At 36.1% G+C, this 25,059-nt stretch overlaps 2 protein-coding genes across 5 annotated transcripts in view; one reads left to right on the forward strand and one right to left on the reverse strand.

Moving 5' to 3' along the window:
* Positions 1-12,236: 12,236 nt before the first annotated feature.
* LOC107751250 (low-density lipoprotein receptor class A domain-containing protein 2-like) lies at positions 12,237-18,528 on the reverse strand. The gene is made up of 5 exons (XM_016566928.1): positions 18,220-18,528; positions 14,949-15,449; positions 14,725-14,871; positions 14,503-14,640; positions 12,237-12,776 (listed from the first exon to the last, which is right to left on the reverse strand). Exons 1-5 carry the CDS (start codon positions 18,305-18,307, stop codon positions 12,508-12,510), a joined length of 1,143 nt encoding a protein of 380 aa, XP_016422414.1. The 5' UTR covers positions 18,308-18,528; the 3' UTR covers positions 12,237-12,507.
* Positions 18,529-19,891: 1,363 nt separating this feature from the next.
* Positions 19,892-25,059, forward strand: part of LOC107751212 (ubiquitin carboxyl-terminal hydrolase 48-like) — a 12,207-nt gene continuing 7,039 nt past the window's right edge. Inside the window, exons 1-10 of one of the 4 annotated variants that reach the window (XM_016566875.1) lie at positions 19,950-20,113; positions 20,234-20,290; positions 20,748-20,882; positions 21,088-21,208; positions 23,184-23,325; positions 23,580-23,707; positions 23,791-23,915; positions 24,053-24,161; positions 24,255-24,388; positions 24,482-24,564. In XM_016566875.1, coding sequence (XP_016422361.1) covers positions 20,749-20,882; positions 21,088-21,208; positions 23,184-23,325; positions 23,580-23,707; positions 23,791-23,915; positions 24,053-24,161; positions 24,255-24,388; positions 24,482-24,564 — 976 coding nt within the window. In that variant the 5' untranslated portion in view covers positions 19,950-20,113; positions 20,234-20,290; position 20,748. Of the gene's footprint in view, positions 20,114-20,233; positions 20,291-20,747; positions 20,883-21,087; positions 21,209-23,183; positions 23,326-23,579; positions 23,708-23,790; positions 23,916-24,052; positions 24,162-24,254; positions 24,389-24,481; positions 24,565-25,059 lie in introns of all 4 variants that reach the window. The other 3 variants (XM_016566878.1, XM_016566879.1, XM_016566877.1) reach the window with 3 other exon arrangements.

Consider the following 25,059-nt stretch of genomic DNA (forward strand, 5'->3'; position numbering starts at 1 on the left):
ACAGGTTGTCATGGCTGTTGTAGTCGTATGTTCAGTGGTGGTTGATATTGAAACTGCAGACACAATTTATCAGAATTACAGGGAGTCATTTTACATTATTTGCGAACTTTACAGCAAAGTTTGTTTGTTGAAGGTACAAGTCTTTCAAATACAAAAATACCATATTTAACATACTAGTGATGTTATAACTTGACATCACCTCTATACTGGTTCACATGAGTAGGCCTATATTAATAATAATAATAATAAACTCACTCGCAAAAACCTTAACTTTCAGTCCTTTTTAGTCCTTTTGTAGTATAATTTTGGAGGGAAAACAACAGCACAAACATCCATTTTAGCAATTAATTTGATGATTTCAAGTTTACATATGTATCAGACATAGTCTGTCTCTCTGACCTCTAAACTATGATCACATGATTAGCTCAAGCAGCTCTTCCTTTCTTCCTACATGTATTAGATTATTCACTTTTAAAAGTCACACTGTGGTTTTAGCGTTTGTCTGAAAAGAACTTAAAAAGAAAGTTTTAGAATCAAGACTTCACAGATTACTGTCTACTGATTCAGTGTCTGACAGCAGCATCACACAACTGCTAGAATCAGCCTCAATATGTTGTTTCTGAATGAGTCTGTGGTGCCCCAGGGATTATGATCAACAATATTCAACTTTCCAACATTTAGTATATTTGTTCTTTCAGTGTTGTACAGCCTATTGAAAGCGTCTTTATAAAAAAATATCCATCCAGAATTATTAAACAGATATTATCATTCCATTTTTCTCATATTAGTTTGTTTGTTAAAGATACTGACTTCACATTTTTTATTGGTCAATACTCCTTTATGATTTCATAATATCTTTCTGGCCTACATGATAAATCATACTGGCTAATAAGAATCATATAGGTGTCTCTAATCATGTGCTTTTATTTTTAAAAAAAATGATAACAGTGATAATAACTCACCTCTGATGGTGTTTTTGTCTCTGATGGTGTATGTGTCACTGTGTGGTGATCTGATCTCAGGTTCACATTACAACATTTATTCTCCTTACACAGTCTGATGCAAAGCATGCTGGGAACTTGAAATCCGCTGCAACTTAAAGGGATAGTTTACCCAAAAATGAAAAGTATGTCATTAATTTGCTCACCCTCATGTTGTTCCAATCCCCTAAGACTTTTGTTCATCTCGAGAGTTCTGTCCCTCCATTGACAGCCTAAGCAACTTTCACTTCGAAGGCCCAGAAAGGTAGTAAAAACATTATGGAAGTAGTCCATGTTACTGGAAAAGAGGTAAATTGCCTCCAAGCAGTTCAGATGGTCAGTGATCATAAATTTAAAAAAAAAATAAAAAAATAAAAAAACTGACAAAACCAGTGTGACACTATGATAATTTTCTGCCGCTTTGATTTGAAAGAAAACAGCTACTACTGTATTACAGACATCAGTGTTTCTATCTAGATTATATCACTGTTAAGAAAAGGGTTATTTTTATTTAACAATTAACACAGATTCAATATTATCTCGTAAGCAAAGTAAAATATTCTTTCATGTTTCTGTCTGGTGGAATCAGGCAGAGTAGAGGCTGCTGTGAAAACAGCTGATAGATTCAACAGTGTGTCAGAGTGAGATGTGTTTTTTACACTGTAGCAATTTAGTGAAATGAGCAAAATGCCTCTGTGTGCTCGTCAAGTATGTTTTATTTTAAATACAACTTTCACTCAAGTTTTTTGTCTGTTGTCAAAGCTTCACCAGTAGAGGTCATGGTTAAGACGTCAAATAGGATTCAACAATGTAACAGTGTTTTAGTTTGGAAATAAAATTCTACTTAGTACTGCTATTAATATCAATATAACATACAATAATATAACATAACAATATCAAAAATGCTAAAAGGTATTGAGATGTAATGTTACTCTCTTGTTTGTGTGGTTGTTGTCAAAGTTTTACCAGTAGAGGTCGCTGTTGATACTATCACACGGACAAATTCAAACTAGTGATTTGTTTCTGAGAAAATGTATCAAGTTTTACTGTTGTAAATAGAAGACGTAGTGGACGTTGCTGTTGAAACTGCAGTGAGAACATCTTAAGTTGTATTTAACGTGGAGATTGTTTTAACAGACTGGCATACTTATTTATCTAAACTAATCATTGTAGCAATAGCCATGATAAGCAGATAACTGGAAAGTGGAGGAAAGAGTCAAAAGGATCACATTTTTACATTTTATTTTATTTGTTTGTTTGTATTGTAACATTAAATAAGCATTGTGCATTGGAATGTGTGTGTGTGTGTGTGTGTATGTGTGTGTGTGTGTGTGTGTGTGTGTGTGTAAAAATGTAAAAAAGCTAAAAATTTAGTCACATTTGATTGAATAAATGTGGTTCCAAGTGCTACTGCGCTTACCAAATACACTTTGTAAATGAATCCCAGCTATATTTTTGATTTTTTTTTACTTTTGAGTCCAATTTTACCATTACTTTCACCATTGAACAATATGATCTTATTCATGGTGTCCTTTGCCTTGCTAGTTGGCAGGTTTGTCTTAGATTGGACGTCTACAAAAATAACATACTGTAATTTGTGGTTTCAGAAGTAGAAAAATACATTGAGAAATGTGCAGTGGTGTACAGTACAGTAAATATTTAACAAGTGAGCTTGAATGACTGTCGTTTTGAGGACATTCAAGGTGGAGTAAGACTAAAGCATTTTTTGATTAACAAAATCATTTACTCGCAGGTTTTCATGGCTGTTGTTGTATTTTGTTCAGTGGTGGTTGATGTTGAAACTGCAGAGACAAATTGTCAGAATTGCAGCGAGACAATTTACATTATTTGCACATTTTAAAACAAAGAAGGTACATGTCCTTCAAATACAAAAAAATACCATATTTAACATAATAGTGATGTTATAACTTGGCATCACCTTTATATTGGTTTGCATTATTAAAAACTCACCCTGAACTGTTACTGGATCAGAGCGAGCAGATGGTTTTTGAACTTGTGACAAATTCACAGTGTAGAAGCAGCTTATTCTCACAGATGAACTCTGACCTCCAGACCAAACACTGATCTGAGATCCAGTGAGTGAGAGCTGACATGATGAGCTCACTTTTGAGTTACTTTCTCCTCCACTTATGTTTAAGAAACACATCTCCATCTTCAGATCTTCAGTATTCTCACAGCTCAGCTCAACTCTGTCTGTTTCCAGAATACAGAAGATCTAATGAAGAAAGAAAGAAAGAAAGAAAAACACAGTAGTGACCAAAAACAACAAGACATTTTAATTGCTTGGTTTCTGTTTTTTAAAAATAGCTGGGTAGAGAAAGATTATTGGTCCAAACTGTCTCTTTCATTTATATATTCAGGATTCACCACTTTTTAATTAATGATTTTCCAAGACCTTTCCATGATCTTCCCAGTCATTCATGATTGTTCGATTATTGGATTATTAGAAACATATTTGGACAGATTTCTGAATGATTTTTCCAGGCCAATTTAAAAATTGCCTGATATTTAGTCAGAATGAAAGTCCAAACGCTGATAAAAACATCACAATAATCCACAAGTAATCCACACCACTCCAGTCCATCAGTTAATGTCCTGTGAAGGGAAAAGCTGCATGTTTGTAATCTATTATAAACTAATAGTTTACAAATGATTTGTTAGTACTTAATTAGTGTATACTTATTATAAAGTGTTACCATATTGGTAGTAGTAGTACCTAAAATCAGTACCTGTGACAAAAATATTGAAGACAAAAATGTGCGTACTATCCTAGAGCAGAGGAGAACAGACACTTAATATGAAATATAGCATTTTATTTTAAAAAAATGTTAAGTTGTCACTTTGAGGTTGAACCTCCAGAAAGAGTGTAAAGATGAGGAGGATGAGCAGCACCATGTCAGTGTCACATGAAAGAGTGATGAACTGACATACAGACACACCACAACAATACATATATGAGGAAGTAGGAAATAATGAAAGGAAACCTGTAAAACAAATGCCACGATTTGTCTCTATAAAATGAAACATATGACACAGACATTAGTTTGTGTTTGTCTGAAGTGATAATGTCTTTCAAAGTCACAGCACACCATTGTGGTTGAGCAGAGATGGAACTCCAGACATCTGCTGTTTAATAATAACTTGAACTATTTAAGATCTGTTTTCAGTCATTTATTTAAAAACTTGAAAACAGTGATTTAAAAATGTTGAGCATTTTTTTTAATGAAATAAAAATTAGAACACCACAATAGGACATTTTAACTAAAAAGGCCAAATGTAGCCATTTGTTATTGTGAGCCCATAAGACTTTTTTCATATACCTGTAAAGCTTTTAATTGATTCCGATTTTAAAGAACCCATTACATAACCTATATGGGCTATAACTCAATGTACCATAATAGAGTAGTGGTAAAACTTGTGTTAAAGGGGTCATATGATGCGATTTCAAGTTTTCCTTTCTCTTTGGAGTGTTACAAGCTCTAGGTGCATAAAAAAGATCTGTAAAGTTGCAAAGACTAAAGTCTCAAATCCAAAGAGATATTCTTTATAATAGTTAAGAGTCAGCCACACCTACCTAAAACGGCTCGTTCTAACACGCCCCCACATATCTACCTCACTATGTGGAAATATTAGCATAATGCGCCCAAATGTGCACGCAAAGAAAAGAAGGCGTAACAATGCACTGGGTCAGCTGGCCAATCAGAGCAGACTGCGCTTGTCAAAGGAAGGGGCTTTGTAGAAAATGAAGCGTTTGAGAGAGGCGGGGCATAGAGGACCTACAATAATGTACAGTATTTGAAAAATAATGTGTTTTTTGAACATTAAAGCATGCCAACATATTCTGTTACACCAAATACACAAAATAATGATCTTTAAAATAGCATCATATGACCCCTTTAATGAGAAGACTGCCATCATGTTGAATATGACTGTGAATCCATGTTTTAGACAGCAGAGGGCGCTGTCATCTGACTCATACTGTACACAGTAATTGGATACCTGTATTGCAGTCTTTTGATACCTGAATTCCTGCAGGTTTCTCCGTTTCTCCGTGTCTGGTTTTCATTAAACTTCTTAATGTACACCATTCAAAAGATTGGGCTTAGTAAGATTTTTTAAATGTTTATGAAAGAAGTCTCTCTTGCTCACTGAGGCTGCATTTATTTGATCACAAATACAGTAAAAACGGCAACATTGTGAATATATTATACCAATTTAAAATAACAGTTTTCTATTTGAATATATTTTATTCCTGTGTTGGCAAAGTGGGATTTTCAGCAGCCATTACTCCAGTCTTCAATATATGACTGTCCTTGTGTTCGTCTATAAAACTGCCATTCACAATAACACGGTATAACAATTGTTATGTAATTATCATTGCTTAAAAGTATGCATATTCATGCTGTGTGCCTTCTGATGTGGTTATTCTGTTCATGTGAATCTACAGAAAATACAAGTAAACCGAAATCAGACAGAAGTTTATGACACCGTTTTGAAAGGTGTTAAGACACTGAAATTAGAAAGCATAAGTTTAGCTTTTACAATAAAAGGCATTTGCTATGGAGGATTAAAGCCTGTTTAAAATTAAGATTCATCAATTCTGGCCTGCATTAAAACAGTAGCAGGCAGAGTTGTATTCTTTCAGTGGACCTTCAGCTGACTGTAAACACTCCTGCTGTCACTGGAGATGGCCGGTTTGGTGAGGACGGTGTAATACAAATGATTCAGTTCAACCTGGAGGAAAATTAAATCTTAAAATGAAGATAAATAACTGCATGTGCATGTGTGACCAGCTGATTTACTCACCTCATTTTGCATTGATTCGTCATTGTTTCCTGCATAGCATGACACATCAGATGTCAAATACTGGCCATGATAGACTGATAGACTTTAGACTATAAGATATGATGTAGATATAGTTTTATCAGTTTAACTTTTTGAGAGAACTGACAAAATGAAGGTAACATAATATAATGGGGACTCGTTTTACTCTTTACCTGGTGGTTGAGAGGGGGGTTGTATGAAGTTGATGGTTGAGTAAAGCACTGTATCTTCCTCTCCAGACTAAATAACAAAGAGTCATATATTACACAGCGTGAAATATTAAAAAGATCCAATTAGCCATTCTAACAAACGTAAACTGATAATACTTACTGAGTCTGAACTGGCCGTTGGTAAAGAAAGTCCTACAATACAGACTGACATTTCAGCAAACCTTGGCCTCTATTTATGTTTTGAGTAAGAAATGGCTTACATTTTGGTAAAAACTTACCCTGTTTCTGTTTTTTGCTGATGAATTCGATCCAAATCCTAGTCGATTTCACAAATATAATTTGTGCACATTTTCATTATTATTTAACATTTCATTTTAAAGGAGTAGTTCACCCAAAAATTTACTCACGCTCAGTGCATTCAATCTGGAACAGATTTGGGGACATTTAGCATTCCATCACTTGCTCACCAATGGATCCTCTGCAGTGAATGGGTGCCGTCAGAATGAGAGTCCAAACAGCTGATAAAAACATCACAATAATCCACAAGTAATCCACACCACTCCAGTCCATCAGTTAACATCTTGTTAAGTCTTCACTTCATGTTGTGAAGTGAAAAGATGTGTTTGTAATAAACAAATCCATAATTAAGACGTTTTTAACTTCAAACCATTGCTTCTGGCTAAAATACAGTATGTGTCCCCTATGATATTGCTTTCTGCATTGTCAACGTCATCTAGTCCGAATCATGAAATTATATGAAATATGCACAAATCAAACGCTGTTTACAAGCAAAAACAGTCCAAAGCAGTTCTAAGCATATATGTGGGTGGATTTTGATTTGAGAGGACAACAGTGGATGGACTTTTTCACTGGAGGAAGCGTTATGGATTATTATTATGGATTATAGTCTCATATTTTGGCCTGAAGCAATGGTTTAAATTTAAATCACCTTAATGATGGATTTGTTTCTTACAAATATACGGTTTTAACTTCACAAGGTGTTAATTGATGAACTGGAGTCGTGTGGATTACTTGTGGATTATTGTGTTGTTTTTATCAGCTGTTTGGACTCTCATTCTGACGGCACCCATTCACTGCAGAGGATCCATTGGTGAGCAAGTGATGGAATGCTACATTTCTCTAAATCTGTTCTGATGAAGTAAGAAAAATTTTAGGTGAACTATTCCATTAATGATTTTATATATGTACTCAAAATATACTCAGATACTTCCTCACCTTTCTGCCTTTGACTTTCCTGCGACGAAAGAAACATCAAACCGTCAAGCTGAACATTTAACTTTTCAATCAGAATGTTAAAACTATAAGCCATATGAAAGACATAGTTGTTGTTTTCCGTTTTTTTACACTTACGTGTACATCTGTACAAACAGATGCCCACGAGTCCAGTCAGTACAATTCCTCCACCAGATGCAACCACAGCAATGAAGAAAAACATTTCTGTGTGAGACAAAGATATCAAAAATTGACAAGAAATGCACTGTTGCATCAATTTTCAGTGCCTTTGAGTTTCTAATGAATGTGCTGCATTGAATAACTCATCCTCTGAGTTAAGTTTCTTACTTGAATTTGAGTTCTTTCTGATTTCAGGGCCTTTAGTCATCAAGGGGAAAACTGTAAAGAAGAAACTGACCATTAGCATATCTGTATTATATTCAGCATGTTTATTAATCTTGTTTTGGCTGATTTACAGACGAAGTTGATCAACTTATTAAGCTCATATGTGAATTGAAAGTTAAATTCATATTTAAAGACCCTATATATAGAAATATACATTTTATAATATTTACCTGATGCACGTTCTGTATTATCAGTAAGTGTAGTCGATTCCAAGGATACTGAGGATTTGTAAATAAATCAAATGAAAATCAAATCAAATCAATCAGATGTGTTTTAGCTTCAGTAATGTTTCAAATCAGAGGAGACGTCCCGAGGACTCACCATTTGCAGGATCTGTTAAACTATGGCTGTCATGGGTACTTAGACTTGACATATCTGTTGTAACAAAACAAACTGAGATGAGAAGATTTCAAGCCAACGATCAAAATCTTCGATGAGTAGAGGAAAATTTTGAGAAGAAAAGAAGCACTTACTGGTTATCAGATCTGTTATGATTTCAGACTCAGTACTGGATGTTACAGCCAAAACTATTGAACCCACAGAACAGACAGAGTTACACTACATGTTAAACAAATGATCAATGACTAAATTATTTTTAAATGGGCAATTATAATACAGATGTAATAATACAAGGTATGTGTACAAAATGAAAAATAATTATGATGGTTGAGAAGATATTGTTAAAGGGGTCATCAGATGCCCATTTTCCACAAGTTGATATGATTCTTTAGGCAATCAATCAAGGCAACTCACATGTTGTTGTGTTCGTTGTTGACAAATTCGCTGAAATGAATATTTAAATGACTATGAAATTGCAATGATCATATTAGACTACAGAGTGCTAGAATAAGAAAAACTCAAATTGGCCTTACAAAGCATTTAAAAACTTATTTAATGGATTATTTTAGCTATTAGTCTATGTAGATTTGAGGCTATCAATATAAAACTCTCATAATTATATTTTAGCAGATATATTCAAACAAATTTAGACTTTTTCTTCCATCTTGATGACTCTTAAGGGTGTATAAAAAAATTTAGTTCAATGCAAATTCAAAGCTCATGCCTATGACATAAACTAAATCCTATTGGCTGATTAAAAATGGGAGGCGACAACCTCCCATATGCCCCGCCCCAACATAGTTTTAAATGGAAATACATCAGGGCAAGAAAACTATAACTTTTAGCAACTGAAATGGTTCCTAGTATTTTCTTATGTGACGACAATATTAATTAATCCAAGTCATTTCAATTAGAAAATCTGGAAATTCCATAATTCCAACCTTGAAAGGTTCCATTGGGAATCATTGTAGTTGGACTGCCCTCTGTGATTGGTGGCAAAGATGACATGGTGGCCAAACCTTACAAGAAACAAAAAAACATCTGCTTTGAAAAGAATAAACCACTTTATCTGTCCATTAAAAGTAGTTTGTGATTAAACAGCTCTGACCCTTACTGAGACTCTGTCGGAATGAGGAGATGTTGGATTTTCTCCTAAGTCATGCATAGTATGGAATTACATTTCCACTAGTAAAAATGTTCATTCTTGATATCAAAAATGACATCATCACTCGCAGAAATCGAATTCTTGTTATCAGGAATTTCATTTCAACTAGTAAAAAATGTTATTCTTGATATCAAGAATTAACATTTTTACTAGTGGAAATTTAATTCCTGATATCAAAAATAGCCATTGTTACTAGTAAAAATTCAATTCCTGATATCAAGAATTAGCATTTTAACTAATGAAAACTGAATTGTTGATACCAAGAATTCATAGCCTGTGAATAAATAAGTCAAAATGGCTTGCCATAGGTCTAGAGCTCTAAAATTGGTATACTTCATAATAAAAAAACGGCAATGTTCAAGGGCGGAGATGAATGGAAATCACTGTATTGTTATCATTATAAAGCATGAGAGATCACTTACCTTGCAATTTAACCTCCAGTAAAAGATGAAAGATTATGAAGATGAACAGGGCCATTTCACTATGTCTGTAGGCACTGTGCACAAACTTTAGATTAGAATAGACTACTCTGAAAGTGTCTGAGAGGGAAGTAGGTAATGAAACTTACCTTAAAATGGGCAAAATGTCAGTTCAATTTGACATTTCGGTCAAGAATCCTGTGCTATATAAAAATATGTCTGACCAATTACCGTGTATCTATTTCAGAATGAGATCAAAACTGAAAAACTGACCACACGAGTAAGAAAACTAAAAGTAAAAATCAACCTCCAGAAACAGGTCATTCACATGGTTGATGAAGACATTTAACAGGGAAGTTTATAGAATCACTTTCACTTGATGTAGCAGCTTTTGTTAACTGAAACAAGAAGTACAACAGTCTTTAAAGGTAGATAATGAATCACACTATGATTAAATGTCACCTTTTAAACTATACATAATGACTGGATGGAAAATTGCTGGGTTAAGCAAAATGCATATAGAGACATTATGTTATGCAGTTCTGAAAAAAATACAATGTTTGGATTCAAAGGCTTCAGGGGAAGAAAAATAGTGGACAAAAACATTTTTGTTGCAAAAAAATCCAAGTGTTATGATCAGGCTTAATTTTCCCAGACTCTCCAATATAAACCCCATATAAGACGTGTACAGAAAAGTAAAAAACAAAACAAAAAAAGTCTCCTCTGATGTCAGCAAGAGATGCCTTTGGCCTTTTTTGAGGAAAAAAACAATGTCATCAATAAACCCCAGCAAATATTGGCCAACATCGTTAGGCAGATGGAAAATGTATATTATTAGCCCTTATAGAATTCTGTCTGTTTTAGGTGATATTTACACGTCCCCTCATTCATTTTACTGACACATTGAAGACCAAACAATTTAGGCATGTTGTGTGAGCGGGTCACCGATGACGTTTGCAACCGCTTGTGTCAGAGAGATACCACAGGAACAATGCAGTGCTGTTAATTTAAAGCGTTTACGGATGGAATAATGGGGTCAGTGTAACAACAATCCACGCCCATTGCTGTGGCCTTCAACGCCTGAAAAGGATCTACTGCCTGGGTTCAGAGAAAAAAACCGAGGTCACCTTAATGTCAGATATTTAACATCTAGGGCCTGTTTGAACAGGGGGTTTGGTGATTATATAAATCGGTCAAACAGAGAAAAGGAAATTCTTCTTTGAGCAAAGAGGATCTGCTCTGAAAGGTTGCTAGGAGTGACAAAAGCAACAGACACTGTCTGAAATGGAAGCGCTTGCCAGACTTTCGCTCTCTTTTGTAAACAGTCACAAGGAGAATCTGAAACATTCGTCACATTAAAATTGGTTTTTAATGACTGAATTTGTCTATTTACAGTTTTACTGGTATCTATACTGTCTATCAAGTCTTTAATACTGGTGACAATAAGAAACTTACAACTTGTAAATTGAATTGAAATATCTGAACAATGCATTTTAATATGTATGAAATAATCCACAGTTACAAATGCTTCTAATTTACAAAATATTTGCTTTAATTTGGAAACTGTTAAACCCTGTTTGGTGCATGATGACAAATATTTAAAGCTCTTTTTAAATATTCAGAGTGAAATGTTGAATCCATGGGTGATGATGACCTTTGACACTTTCTCATAATTCTATATGACTGTTTATATCTTTATATTAACACAAATTCAAAATGCCTGACAAAAGATACGTGTCATACTATGTTCTATTGCAGTGGACAAATGCATAAGACAAAAAAAAAAAAAAGGGAATGTTAATACTGGAATAGTTCACCCAAAAATGAAAATATACTCAAATTAGTTTGTTTCTTCATTGGAACAGATTTTGGGGAAGCACTGAAGAAAGGGTTATTATGAATTATGAACTGGTATTTTGGCTAGAAGCTACGGTTTGAAGTGATGGATTCGTTTCTTACAAACATGCAGCTTTTCGCTTCACAAGATGTTAACTGATGGACAGGAGTCGTGTGGATAACTTGTAGGTTATTGTGATGTTTTTATCAGCTGTTTGGACTCTCATTCTGACGGCACCCATTCACTGCAGAGGATCCACTGGTGAGCAAGTGATGGAAATGTGTTCTGATGAAGAAACAAACTTATCTACATCTTGGATGGCTAAGGATGAGTACATTTTCAGCAAATTTTCTTTTTTGGGTGAATTTTGGGGAAATAATTTTTTGCATCAGATTAATAAACAAACGTCCACTTTGTAGTACCTCTAATCATATTTACTAGCTCTACCTAAAAAAAATAGGCATGATTTTAAGTTTTTTTTAATGTACATTACAGTAGTTATTTTGCACATCACATTTTCTTAAACAGTGTTATCAATAATTTAGGTTTCTGAGCTTTGATGTCGATGAAAACGCAAGATTTGTTTTTTAAGGAAACACTTTTCAGAACAAAGCTTACAGAGTATTACCACTTTTTTGGCATAACCTTGAATCTACTCAGTTTTTAAAATGTGATCCAATAGTTTTGGTAGCTTTATGAGCATTTTAATGGAAACTTTTAATAATAACAAATTTTTTTCCCCAGTCCTTTGTAGCTGGAGTATCCCACTGAGGTAATATAGAGTGGAATTCTTGAAGTTTTCACTTTGCGAAACCAACTAGAATCTAGAAATCTCAGCTCATGTTGTTTCCCCAGATCCAGTATCTATGAAATACATATAACAAATTCAGTTTAAAAAATAAAAATAGCAGATTTTGTTGAATTATATTCTATAATTTTTGAAAACAAAAAAATATCAGTGAAAAACACTCCACTGCCCAGCAATTCTTGCTCCTTTTTCATTGTAAAAAATGAAAAAGGAACACTTCAGCTACTATACCACTTCCTAGCATACTGTCCTCAGCATCTGCATTCTGAGTCTTTTAAGGATCTGGGAGAGATCAGAGGAGGGTATTTACACAGCCACCGTGGTGATAGACGACACAGGTGTTGCGGCTCCTTCCGGTGTAACCTTTGCCAGTCGGTGCTCCTTGTTATGCGAGCAGCTCCGTCCGCACAGCTGGCAGGACGCGCAGCAGGAGTTGCAGCAGGGCAAGAAGCGAAACACACTCACGCGCCACAGGAACCAGCCAGGGGCCCAACAGCACCAGCACATGAGAACCCCTACTACAGTCACACCCAGAACCACATACAGCGCTAGCAGAGAAATGGAAGACTGGGAATCTAGAGAAGAAAGGATTTCATTAAAGGACTAGGACCTACAATTCCTAGTGAAATTTAAATATATTCAGTAATAATGACATTTACGGAATAAATTATTAAACAAACACAAATCTGGTATTCAGGTGTCTTTTAAGACTTTTAAATGCAATAAGCCATGACAGAGTGTGTATTATAGTATCTTTAGCATGATTCTATCATTCTATCTATCATTTAGGTGTCAGCAGCAATAGCAATATTATAAAAGACACATTATTTAATAAATATATACATTTGTTAAATAATAGGTATCTGAATAAATAACCAAGGAATAACATATAGTTTATTATCCTAGCTTTATATTACTAGTAAGTTAGTTTGGTTATTAATTAATCTTTATCTGCATTTTAAGGTTCATCTAATCATACCAAGTAGGCCATATCTAATGAACTATATACATTAAGTAAATTGTGATAATTGTTAAGTTAATTGTGATTAAGTTAATTGTGATAATTGTGATTTTTTTTTTATTATTTACATTATTGTAAATACTTCTGTTAACCTTTTAATTTATATTTCAGTTTTAGTAGCTAGTTTACCCCATTACTTCAATTTTACCTTATTTTATTTCATTTAGCCTAGTTGCCAAAGCAACATTTCTCATTTTCATTTAGGTTTTTCATATAATATTTATATTTTATTAATGAAAGTGTGACTTATAGTTTGATTTGGCAACTGTGTTTCATTACATCATTTTATACAGTAAAATATGATATGATACTCCTTATACTGTCAGGTTAACTAAAGCTTTCTTTGTGAAATCTGTCCCTGCCTTTGTTCGAACACCTGTGGATTTTTAAAAGCAATTTCGATCAAATTTGGAGAAGTTGAGAAGTTTCAACGAGCAGCTGATTTACAGCTCACTGTTTGCAATGAGCATTTATGTGCTCCTCAATCAGCTTTGTGTTCTTAGCCTTTCAGAGTTCACCATTATACAGCAATTAAACCAAATTTATGGACACTCAAAAAGAGCTGCCGTTCTGAGTAGTAGTCATTATATTTAGGTTTTTGTGCATTTGAACTCTTCTTCCACTCCAGGTTCTTCATCTATCTATCTAAATAATAAAATAAAATAAAAATTTTAAGGTCTAAATATGCACTTAAAAACAGTATGGTGGATTGTACTCCCGCTTTAGTGACTTCAAACCCATAACCATGTAAAACTGATTTACTGAACGCTTAGACAGTAACATGTGCTTGGTTTTGTTAATTTGGTCTTCTCCAATTAACCATACAGAATTCTGAGAAGCCTGTAAAACGTGTTTTTGAAGTTTAACAAAATGTTACAATACAGGAAAGAACCTACTGACTTATCTTAAAGGAAAAGATTATTCAGAAAAAAAAAATGCTGTCACAAAATTCTATAACTTTTCGATCTATAATTTACCACAATGCCTAAATGCATGGGAAAAGGTTCTTTAGATTTTTCAAATGTTCTTCAAAGTAAAAAGAATCTTAAAAGATTTTTTTCCTTAGTATGAAGAACATTTTAATAATCTAAAGAACCTTTTTCCACTATAAAGAACATTTTGTTCAATGGAAAGTTTCCATAGATGTTAAAGGTTCTTCATAGAAACATAGATGTCAATAAAGAACTGTTATTTTTAAGAGAGTGGCAGAATTTTTGTTCTGCTTCTCTTTGGTTGCATATTTTTTTATTGCATTTAATAACTACTGGAGAAGAACAAACCGGTCACAGAATCTGGATCAGGAATGGCATTTGAAGTGGCGCAGTTCTTTAAAGTGGACACTGTCCGAGTGGGAACGTTCAGCATCTGTGCTGGTTGGGTAACATGATGCTGTGGGGGCTTGGGTGTAGATAGAGGACCTGAAACCCACAAAAACAAGAGCAAGATCTATCAGGAACAAATCCCAGATGGAAAAGCCTTCTCAAAATAAACTCTTTACTGACCATTGCAACCAGGGTAATCGATTAAGTCACTGCCATCGCCACAGTTGTCAATGTCTTTATCATCTGCACAAACCAGACTCATGGGAATACACTTCCCATTGCGACAGTTGAAGTAAGGCTCTCCTCGGCACTCTGACTGGTTAAAACCTGGAGAGATAAACAATATGAGCAGATTGTTGGTATTCTATTATGCTTCAGAGAGGAAGATGTAAACACATTCGAACCCAGCCTGAATGAAGTGAAGTCTCCAACAAAGTCCACCCTTGGCTGAGTTCCTCGTGTCACAAGACGCAGAGTTAGAAAGTTGCCCGTTGACAACACTGGTCGAGGAGGGCTCTTCCCACAGAGTGGCTGGCCAATAGGGGGTGCGGACTTATCCCTCCCATCATAGAACTGGATGTACGAGCCAGCGTGGCAGGGGTCTCCAGGCCCCTCCTCAGTGGTTGGCTCCAAGCTCAGGTCAGGACGCGTTGGGCCGGATGATGAGGACCCCCTGGGTGATTCTTGGAAGAGGGGTGCGGGGCTGTGCGGGGACACTCTTAGCAGGCTGTAGACCAGAAAGAAGCGGAAGTAGAACTGCACCTTGTCCCGGGGGGTGGCGGACTGCATGGTGAGGTGGCAATCCGTTCCCATGGAGACAAAGTAGTACTTCCGGGACTCCTGGTGGGACTTTACGATCATGCCGTCCCCCTGTATTGTCTGTCCACAGAAGTCCACAACATTCACTGTTGAGAATATTGAGATAACCGTGAGATTCAAGATAATTTTCTCAAGAAGTTGAGATTCCCAACCAACTTTTGTTTCAGTTAAAAGTAGATCACCCAAAAATTTAAATCTGCTGAAAAAAAAAGGTTGTTCCTTCATCAGAACAGATTTGGAGAAATTTAGCATTACATCACTTGCTTACCAATGGATCCTGAATGGGTGCCGTCAGAGTCCAAACAGCTGATAAAAACACTACAATAATCCTCAAGTAATCCACACCACTCCAGTACATCAATTAACGTCTTGTAAAGCGAAAAGCTGTTTTTTTGTAAGAAACAAATTCAAGACATTTTTAAATTCAAACCATTGCTTCAGGATAAAATACAAGTGCTCTGTCTATAATATTGTTTTCTCCAGTGATAAAGTCATCTCATCTGAATCAGGAGAGAAATATGGACAGATCAAGCACCATTTACAAGTTAAATCCAAAACAGTTCTAAACAAATATGTCGGTGGATTTTGATGTGAGACGACAACAGGGGATGGATTTTTTTTCACTGGAGGAGGCGTTATTTTGGATTATTGACTATTTTACCACCTTAATTGATGTTCATTGATAGACTGGAGTGGTGTGGATTACTTGTGGATTATTGTGATGTTTTTATCAGCTGTTTGGACTCTCATTCTGACGGCACCCATTCACTGCAGAGGATCCATTGGTGAGCAAGTGATGGAATGCTACATTTCTCCAAATCTGCTCTGATGAATAAACAAACTCATCTACATTGAAATAAAGAACACAGGGATGGAAGGAAAACAGAACAAATCCTGTTCTAATCTAGAAAGACCACAAGCGAGAACTGGCTTTGCATCCCCCCATCTGGGGTACGAACCAAATAATAGGAAGATTTACAACCTCTCCTTGGTTTATTAGCTTTGTTACCAATGGCAACCTGTGGATCCATGATGTCTCACTGCCAGGAATGTCCAGAGAAACCTTCTATTGGTGAAAAAGGACCAATACCTCAAAATATTCCGTAACCATGTGTCCTCTACTGAGTTTCCACAAAAATGAACAGCAGCAGAATAGTAAGTTCCCTATAAATGTTTTAATTGGCCAGACCAAAGCGTTCAGAGCTCCAATCACACCCGGGTTCCCACTTTTATTTCAACTCTAGAGAAACAGCAGAGAGCGTGCCAACTCTGTGGGTAATGACACAGATGCCAGGGGCTTTTCACAGGAGCAGATGAGGAGGCGCTATATCAGTTTTTAATGTCAGATCAAATGAATCATCCTTAGCCAGATGTATTGTCTCATAATGAAAAACAATAAATGATTTTCATGTCAAAGGATAACGATATGTAAATCTATATGTATATATATAAAATAAGTGCAGTTAATATATGAAATAAGTTTACTACAAACATTGTTGAGGTAAATGATTGATCTTATATTTTTTACATATGTTCTATTGTATTGTCATACAAAAGTGCCCAGAAAGAATTAGGCATATATATAATTGAAGGAGACAACCGGAGACATGTGATATGATATGGAAGCCAATTTAAATATAATATACATTAATATACAAAGTATATTTAGTTTTTTTCCCCCCTCTTTGGTTTTGGTATTACATGGTTAAATAAACTTTAATGATAATAACAACAACAACATATATATATATATATATATATATATATATATATATATGTGTGTGTGTGTGTGTGTGTGTGTGTGTGTGTGTGTGTGTATGCGTGTTTGAGGGAGGGGGCTGCAGTGCAGCGGGAGGAAACAGAGCCGGCTTTGTCAACGCCAACGGCAAAAGTTCTGGAAGCACCTTCAATCATTTACACCATACCCAGCACTCCAGTGCATTAATGCGATCAACATCAAATCTCTTGTGGGCATTTTGTCCTCCCTCGCTCTGTCTTTCTCCCACTCTCTCTTGCTTTTTTCCGTTCATTTTCTTTTTTGCTCTACAACACTCCCCTAGAGTGAATAGGACGCTTGCTAACATTCCAGGCATGCACTCCCCCCTCAACCGCCCCTCCTAACCCCAAAACACAAGGCAACGACAGAGGGTATTGAAATGGGAATAGCAGCCAAAGCGGCAGAGGAGAAAAAAGGAGCTTGGCACTGCATGCTGACGCTGGTTCTTAATAAGTAACTTCCTAAGCATGGAGAGGTTTGAACGGCTGCTGGGGAGGGAGGGCAGGGTGGAAGAGAACAGGGCCTCCGTTTGCATAAGTCCCACTGTACCGCAGGTCTGGGCTTATGCCTTTCAGATCCACTCAGAGGATTTAGATGAGGAATTAGCCTTCGTGTTATGCACCATCGCTGTAATGGGTAGGTTTAGGAGTAGGGTTGGTGTAAGGCAATAGAAAATACGGCCTGTACAGTAGAAAAAGCATTACGCCTATGGAGAGTCCCCACAAGGATAGCTGACCAGACGTGTGTGTGTGTGTGTGTGTGTTAAAATAAAATAAAAAGTTTTTAATGAATAAAACTAAAATGAAAACATTTTAGGAACTGAGGAACTTTTAAAAACTCAAAGATTAAATATCATTTTGAATCTACTTTCAATTAACTTCATTAGATTACAGTTGTGGTAAGACAAATCACACGGGACAAGCCAAATGTCTGTGAAAGCCATTGCAACTCCAACTAGTTCTAATGCCAATACACACAAATGAATTAAGAGTACGAGAAGAAACCTGATTGCAACAAATGTCGGAGTCAACGAGGTAATAACGGGATAAATCGTGAGAATTGAACACCCATCACCCTACCTGTCTCAATGGAGTGACTCTGGCGTGTCATTAAGCTGAAGAGAACAAACCATCCTGACAGGTGCTGAATGCATCGCACTCTGGCCATCTCGCGTGTCCAAGCAAAAGCACTTTGCTACTCCAATGTTAAATGCAATTGTTCTGTCGCATTTGTACCGCGCAAAGTCTACTCTTGCGAAAACCAAACATTCCCTTAATTTATAAAGACGACATATAGCCCGTGAAACGCCCCTAAAGAAGTGCTTTTTAATGCTTTTGAAGCAGGAATATTTGTCTATGGCGTCTCAGATGCGTCGAGCTTAATCCTTGTTCATCATCCTGGCTTTTGTGCCTTTGAAGACTCTTTGTCAAATTTATGCGTCTGAACTATTTCCATGACAACAGGTCCAGTGTCACGGATCTAAAGGAGGAGCCGTGCAGGACCCCCTCAAAGTTGCCCCAAGCACCATCTACAGCTGAAGACGGGGCTAAACATCTGTCACACTGATTACATTTGGACAAGTATTTATAGAACACTAAAAGCCAACTGTTGGAGTTTTATAATTATATGTGTACTTTTATAAGTATATAGGCTACTGTCCAAGTTTTGGACAGAAATATTCATTCTTCATTATTGTTCTCATTTTAAAATAAGTGTGATTAAAGTGATTAGCCTCATTCTAGCCTCTACAGGAAGGCCATATTCATTCATGGCCTTCCTGTGACACAGAAACCTCCTTATGACATGTTCCCATTCAAAGTTCAAAGGTGAAGTTTAAAGTCCAATAAAAGCTTTTAAACCTTTGGGGCCTTTAACAAAGCTTCTTGTTATAAGTTTCATTGGACTTTTCTCTTTTAAGTGTTTGAATGTGTCTCATGATCTACCATGGGAATCCATTTGGGCACAATTCCCACAAAACATACATTTTCCCACAAAAATAAAACATACAAAAAAAAACATGATTAAATTGAAGAGAACATGATAAATAATTTTTCAATATATGGTTTGTTTTCTTCAAAATGCCAAACAAATGTAAGTAAAAAAACGATCTCTCTCTCTTAATTGCCTGCCTACAGATGGTAGGCAATTAAGGTCACAGTTATAATAATTCAGAAGGAAGAATCTCACAGCAAGAAGTGGCAAACCTGGTACATATACGTATAAGGATGAGTTGCACTGTATTAAAGTAGCTGGTGGACACACAAGATCACTGCGACTTTTGATATTGACCCCCTCTTTGTTCAGGGACTGATTATTATTTCTGTTCGTCAAATTCATACAAATAATGTAATTTGTTGAATGAAATACATTATTTGTATAAACATACAATTTCTTTAAAACTATATGCCATCTATTTAACTTTTCCAAGATGCCAATAATAATAATAATAATAAATAATAAAACAAATAAATAAAAATACATTTAAAAAACAAAAATAAGAAATTATTACAAAAAGGAAATTTACAGAAACCTATTTAGTATAGTGCAATTTGTTTTGTAGGCCTACTTAAGCATATGCCTTCCATGTCAATGGAAATGAGCCATTTATGGTCATTCAGATATCATCTATCTCAAAAATAGCATATTATCTGGTGCTTTTCAAGATTTTATTTTGCATTTCAACAACTCAGTGTGCTGTATTTTTTTCCCGAGTAGCCAGAAAATTAAGGAAAATAGTATGTTGCCATATGGCAACACTGCAACATTGAGCAGCCCGCTGACGCACTGACGTCAGACGCCGCGATTACGTCACGCGTAAGTACGTACGTCTCATAGAAGTTTGAAACTGACGAAGGGACAAAAATATTTATATAAAAGCTGACGCAAGGGCGCTAAATACAAACGTACCATCAATAAAGTGTGATTTAAAATTCCTATATTTATGAAAGCATCTTCACAGTCAAGAATCTCTTGGTAAATTCACGCCAGTTGCATTTATGTAATGAAAATAAGTCGAGAGCTAGCTGCTAGCATGCTAACTGCGCAGCTTTAGCAGCCTCGATGAAACATTGACTATTGTTGTGTTTGCTATAGATTTATAAAACAATACAGCTGTGTTGAGCCCGTAAACCGCCGCATTTATTTTTGACGGTATGTTTCAGTGTAAATTATGAATTATGTTGATGGGATAATCAAAAATGTGTGTGCTAATTGGGAGTCAGTGGTGTTTCTTGAATATTATTTTCTGTGCTTGCCAGTTGTTTGCTTGTTAATATAAATTACCTGTCATTAAAGTGTATTTTTGACGTGTGGGGTAAAATCATACATTTTGTGCATGCTGGACCAGTGATGCAAGGCCTGTGCATCACACAAATGTGTGTATCTGTCAAGTGTGTGTGATGTGATTTTATGTGTAAGATGTTTGTGTTTCTTTTTAAGTTATATTTTGTTGTGTGCAGTATGTAATCTTTGTGTAACTGTGTAAAAGCCTGTTTTTGTTGTGTTTTCTCCTTTTGGTGTTTGTTTATATGCCTTTTCAGGTGTATGTTGTGATTTTGTTTGCAGGAATTATGTGTAACTAAAGATTTGTGTATTTTGTTTTATGCAGAATGGCTCCTCGGTTGCAGCTGGAAAAAGATGCTTGGAGGTGGGCAGAGATGGTCAAACCAGAGGACATCACACATGAACATATTGAGTTAGCTTATAGGATTGCCGTGCTGGCATGCAAAAGAGGGACGTGCAGGTAATGTGGCGATAATGATCTGTGCTTACTGTTCTCTCTGTTTGCTTATTTCTTTCCATACTGTTGAGTGCATTGACTGTAATTCTGATTTAAAGACACAGTTTTAATTAAACAACTGTGAAAATGTGTTTATTAGTGCATGTTGTTGTAATCACATCACCATCTCACCCTAAATATTTTTTATTTATTTTTTGCTGCCACACAGGCGGAACTGTAAAGGGAATCCTAATTGTCTAGTTGGTATTGGGGAACAATCATGGCTGGGAGAAATTGATGAAAATGCCTTCCACAACATCGATGACCCAAATTCAGAAAGGCGAGATAAGGTACGCCAAATGGCATAGCTTCATTTAAAATGATGAAAACCATACAATAGGTGAATCTGTAGCATGCTAATGCATAAATAATGATATAGTGTTATTTTAGTATTTTGTATATACTATTATTGTATTTATTAATGTTTTAAACCAGCTGTTATATTATTTTAATATTTATATTTTTAGTTTTCATTTTAATTTTAGTTGCAATTTTATTTTATTTCAGATACTAAAATGATTTTTATGATAGTTTGTTTTCATTCACAGTAGCAACACTTGTGTATATATATATATATATATATATGTATAAATGTGTAATACAGTATCTCACAGAAGTGAGTACACCCCTCACATTTTTGTAAGTATTTTATTATATCTTTTCATGTGACAACACTGAAGAAATGACACTTTGCTACAATGTAAAGTAGTGAGTGTACAGCTTGTATAACAGTGTACATTTGCTGTCCCCTCAAAATAACTCAACACACAGCCATTAATGTCTAAACCACTGGCCACAAAAGTGAGTACACCCCTAAAGCCTGGCTCACACTACAGGATTTTTAGCCCGATTTAGCCCCGATTTCCCCCTCCCGAGAATCGGAGCAAAAATCTTGTCGAGCCCCTCTGTAAAATATGTGAAAAATAATGTGTTTTTCAAACAACCTAGTATGAGAGCCTGTTCTAGTACACCCCCAAAACAAAATCAAGACTTTGTAAAAGAGCATAATAGGACCCCTTTAAAATAATCACATTTTGTTGCTTTGCAGCCTGAAATGAAGACGGACACAGTTTTTGTTTTATCCAGCTGTATTTACTGTATCCAAGTGAAAGATATAACACCAACATGTCACAAAAAAATAAAAAAACAGAATCACAAAGTTGGAAAAAGGATCACCCCCTCCTATAAATGACTTGTAAACTCAATCAGGTGTAACTAATCACCTTCTCAATGGCACACAAAGCCATTTGACTTTCAACTGTGCTGTGGTCATTTTGATTATCTCAGCATGAAAAGAGCTTTCCTCAAGAATTTCAGTCCTTGGTAGTGCAACTGAAGCAAACAATCAACTATGGGTGGCAAAGTACTGACAAAAGATCTCTGGGATAAAGTTGTGCACAGGCACAAGTCAGGAGATGGATACAAAAAAAAAATTCAAAGGCTTTGCAATTTTTCAATGCCTAGAAGCACAGTGAAGTATATTATTAAGAAGTGGAAGGTATTTGGTACAACACAGACCCTCCCTGGATCAGGACGTCGCTCCAAACTGGATGAAAGAGCCACGAGGAAACTGGTCAAAGAGGCCTACAGCAACTCTGAAAAAGTTGCAGGAATTTATGACAAAGAGTGGTCATTGTGTGCATGTGACAACAATCACAAATTCTCCACACATGTGGTTTGTATGGGAGGGTTGCAAGAAAAAAGCCACTCAAGAAAGGCCACATGCAGTCACGACTGAGCTTTGCCAAAACACACCTTGAAGATTCTGAGGCAGATGAGACTAAAATTTTATTATTTGGCCTTAACACCAAACAATATATCTGGCAGAAATCCAATCCAGCTCACCATCCAAACAACAGCATTCCTCCAGTAAAGCATAGAGGTGGTAAAATCCTGTTATGGGGGGTTTCTCTGCAGCAGGGACTGGAGCACTTGTCAGGATAGAAAGAAACATGGATGGGGTAAAAAAACAGTCAAATTCTTGAGGAAAATCTGCTGCCCTCTGCCAGAAAGTTGTCAATGGGAAGAAGGTTTACCTTCCAACATGACAATGACCCAAAGCACACAGCAAAACTGAGCACACAGTGGTTGAAGGAGAAAAAGGTGAATGTCCTTGCATGGCCTAGTCAGAGCCCAGACTTAAACATGCAGCTGGATAATGTTTCCATCTTCATTTCAGGCTGCAAAGCAACAAAATGTGATTATTGTAAAGGGGGGGTGATTATTTTCTATACCCACTGTGTGTGATTGCTCTCTCTGTTGCAGAACACATTTGTGGGCCTGACGAATCTTGGCGCCACATGTTACGTGAACACTTTCCTCCAGGTGTGGTTCCACAATCTGGAGCTTCGCAGAGCCTTATATCGGTTTCAGAATTCCAGAGCAGAAGGGCACAACACGGATTCAGGTGAGCTCAAGGGTCTTTCTTTTAAAGCTTGGATAGTTTTATTGTCCACATGCTTTAAAAAATATATTATGCTGTTTATTATAGTGACAGTTGCCATTTAGTGACTTTAACTGGAGTGACTTTAAAGCTAAGTATCAAGGGTACAATGTTGAATGCATCACTTTTAGCATTAAATATGCTTTAAAAACATTGAAAAGCCCAATTTATCGAAATTTACTTTTCTCATTTGTGCACATTATTCTGCATACCAACAGATTATGAACCACGGACGATATGTGAACATCTCCAGTATCTGTTTGCATTGCTACAGAACAGCAACAGACGGTATATCGACCCCTCGGGGCTGGTGAAGGCTCTTGGGCTCGACACAGGGCAACAGCAGGTAGGCCAGCACAAGATGGAGCATGTTGGGAGTGCTCTGTAGTTCATGGAAATGCTCAAAAGGCAGTTTTCTTTTGTGTTTAGGATGCTCAGGAATTCTCCAAACTCTTCCTCTCACTTCTTGAAGACACACTTTCAAAGCAGAAGGACCCAAATCTCCAAAATGTCATCCAACAGCAGTTCTGTGGACAGTTCTCTTATGTTACAGTGTAAGTTATTTTAATTAAATGTTATTTGTTTATTTATTATACTCTCTCTGTGAGTGATGTGTTCAATGTATGACATGAACAATGTTTGTTTAATGTTATGATATAGTAATTAATGCTTGTTTTTTGCGTTATGCCAGATGCAACCAATGTGGACGTGAGTCTCCTCTGCCATCACGATTTTATGAGCTGGAGTTGAACATTCAAGGACACAGAAACCTCACGGAGTGTGTTACAGAGTTTCTTAAGGTGACTGCTCACATTTCTGTGCCTGACAAGCTCCATATGTCTATGTAGATCAGATATTATGGGTTTCAATGTGTCGTTTCACATGCTGTTTAGGAGGAGAAGCTGGAAGGTGATAATCGCTACTATTGCGAGAGCTGTCAGAGTAAACAGAATGCCACCCGTCGGATCAAGCTCCAGAGTCTTCCCCGCACACTCAATTTTCAGCTCATGCGTTTTGTTTTTGATAGGCGAGTAGCATATTTCATTAATTATCAGACCTGTTACCAAATATTTTACAGACATTTTGATAATTTCTTTCTCACTTTTCTCTGTTTTTATAGGCAAAGTAGTCATAAGAAGAAGCTCAACACCTTCATTAGTTTTCCTGAAGTTCTTGACATGGGGCCATTTTTGGAAGGAAAAGGTATGCTGTGCATTTAGTATGTACACTGCAGTTGTAATTTTCTTATGCTCACCAAGGCTGCATTTATTTTATCTAAAATACAGTAAAAACAGAAGTATTATGAAACGTTATTACAATTATAATAACTGTTTACTATTTTAATATATTTTAAAATGTAATTTTTTTTCTTGTGATGGCAAAGCTGAATTTTCAGCATCATTACCGCAGTCTCCAATGTCACATGATCCTTCAGAAATCATTCTAATATGCTGATTTATCGCTTGAAAACAGTTGTGCTGCTTAAAGGGATAGTTCACCCAAAAATGAAAATTAGCCCATTATTTACTCACCCTCAAAGCATCCTAGGCGTATATGACTTCCTTCTTTTAGATGAATCCAATCGGAGTTATATTAAAAATGGTCTTTTATCTTCCAAGCTGTTTAATGCCAGTCAACGGGTGTTGCGGTGCATCAGTCCAAAAGAAGTGAAATAAAGCGCATCCATCCATAATAAAA

This window comes from Sinocyclocheilus rhinocerous, unplaced genomic scaffold (genome assembly GCF_001515625.1).
Source record: "Sinocyclocheilus rhinocerous isolate Xijiao unplaced genomic scaffold, SAMN03320098_v1.1 scaffold362, whole genome shotgun sequence".
NCBI classification, from domain to species: Eukaryota; Metazoa; Chordata; class Actinopteri; order Cypriniformes; family Cyprinidae; genus Sinocyclocheilus; species Sinocyclocheilus rhinocerous.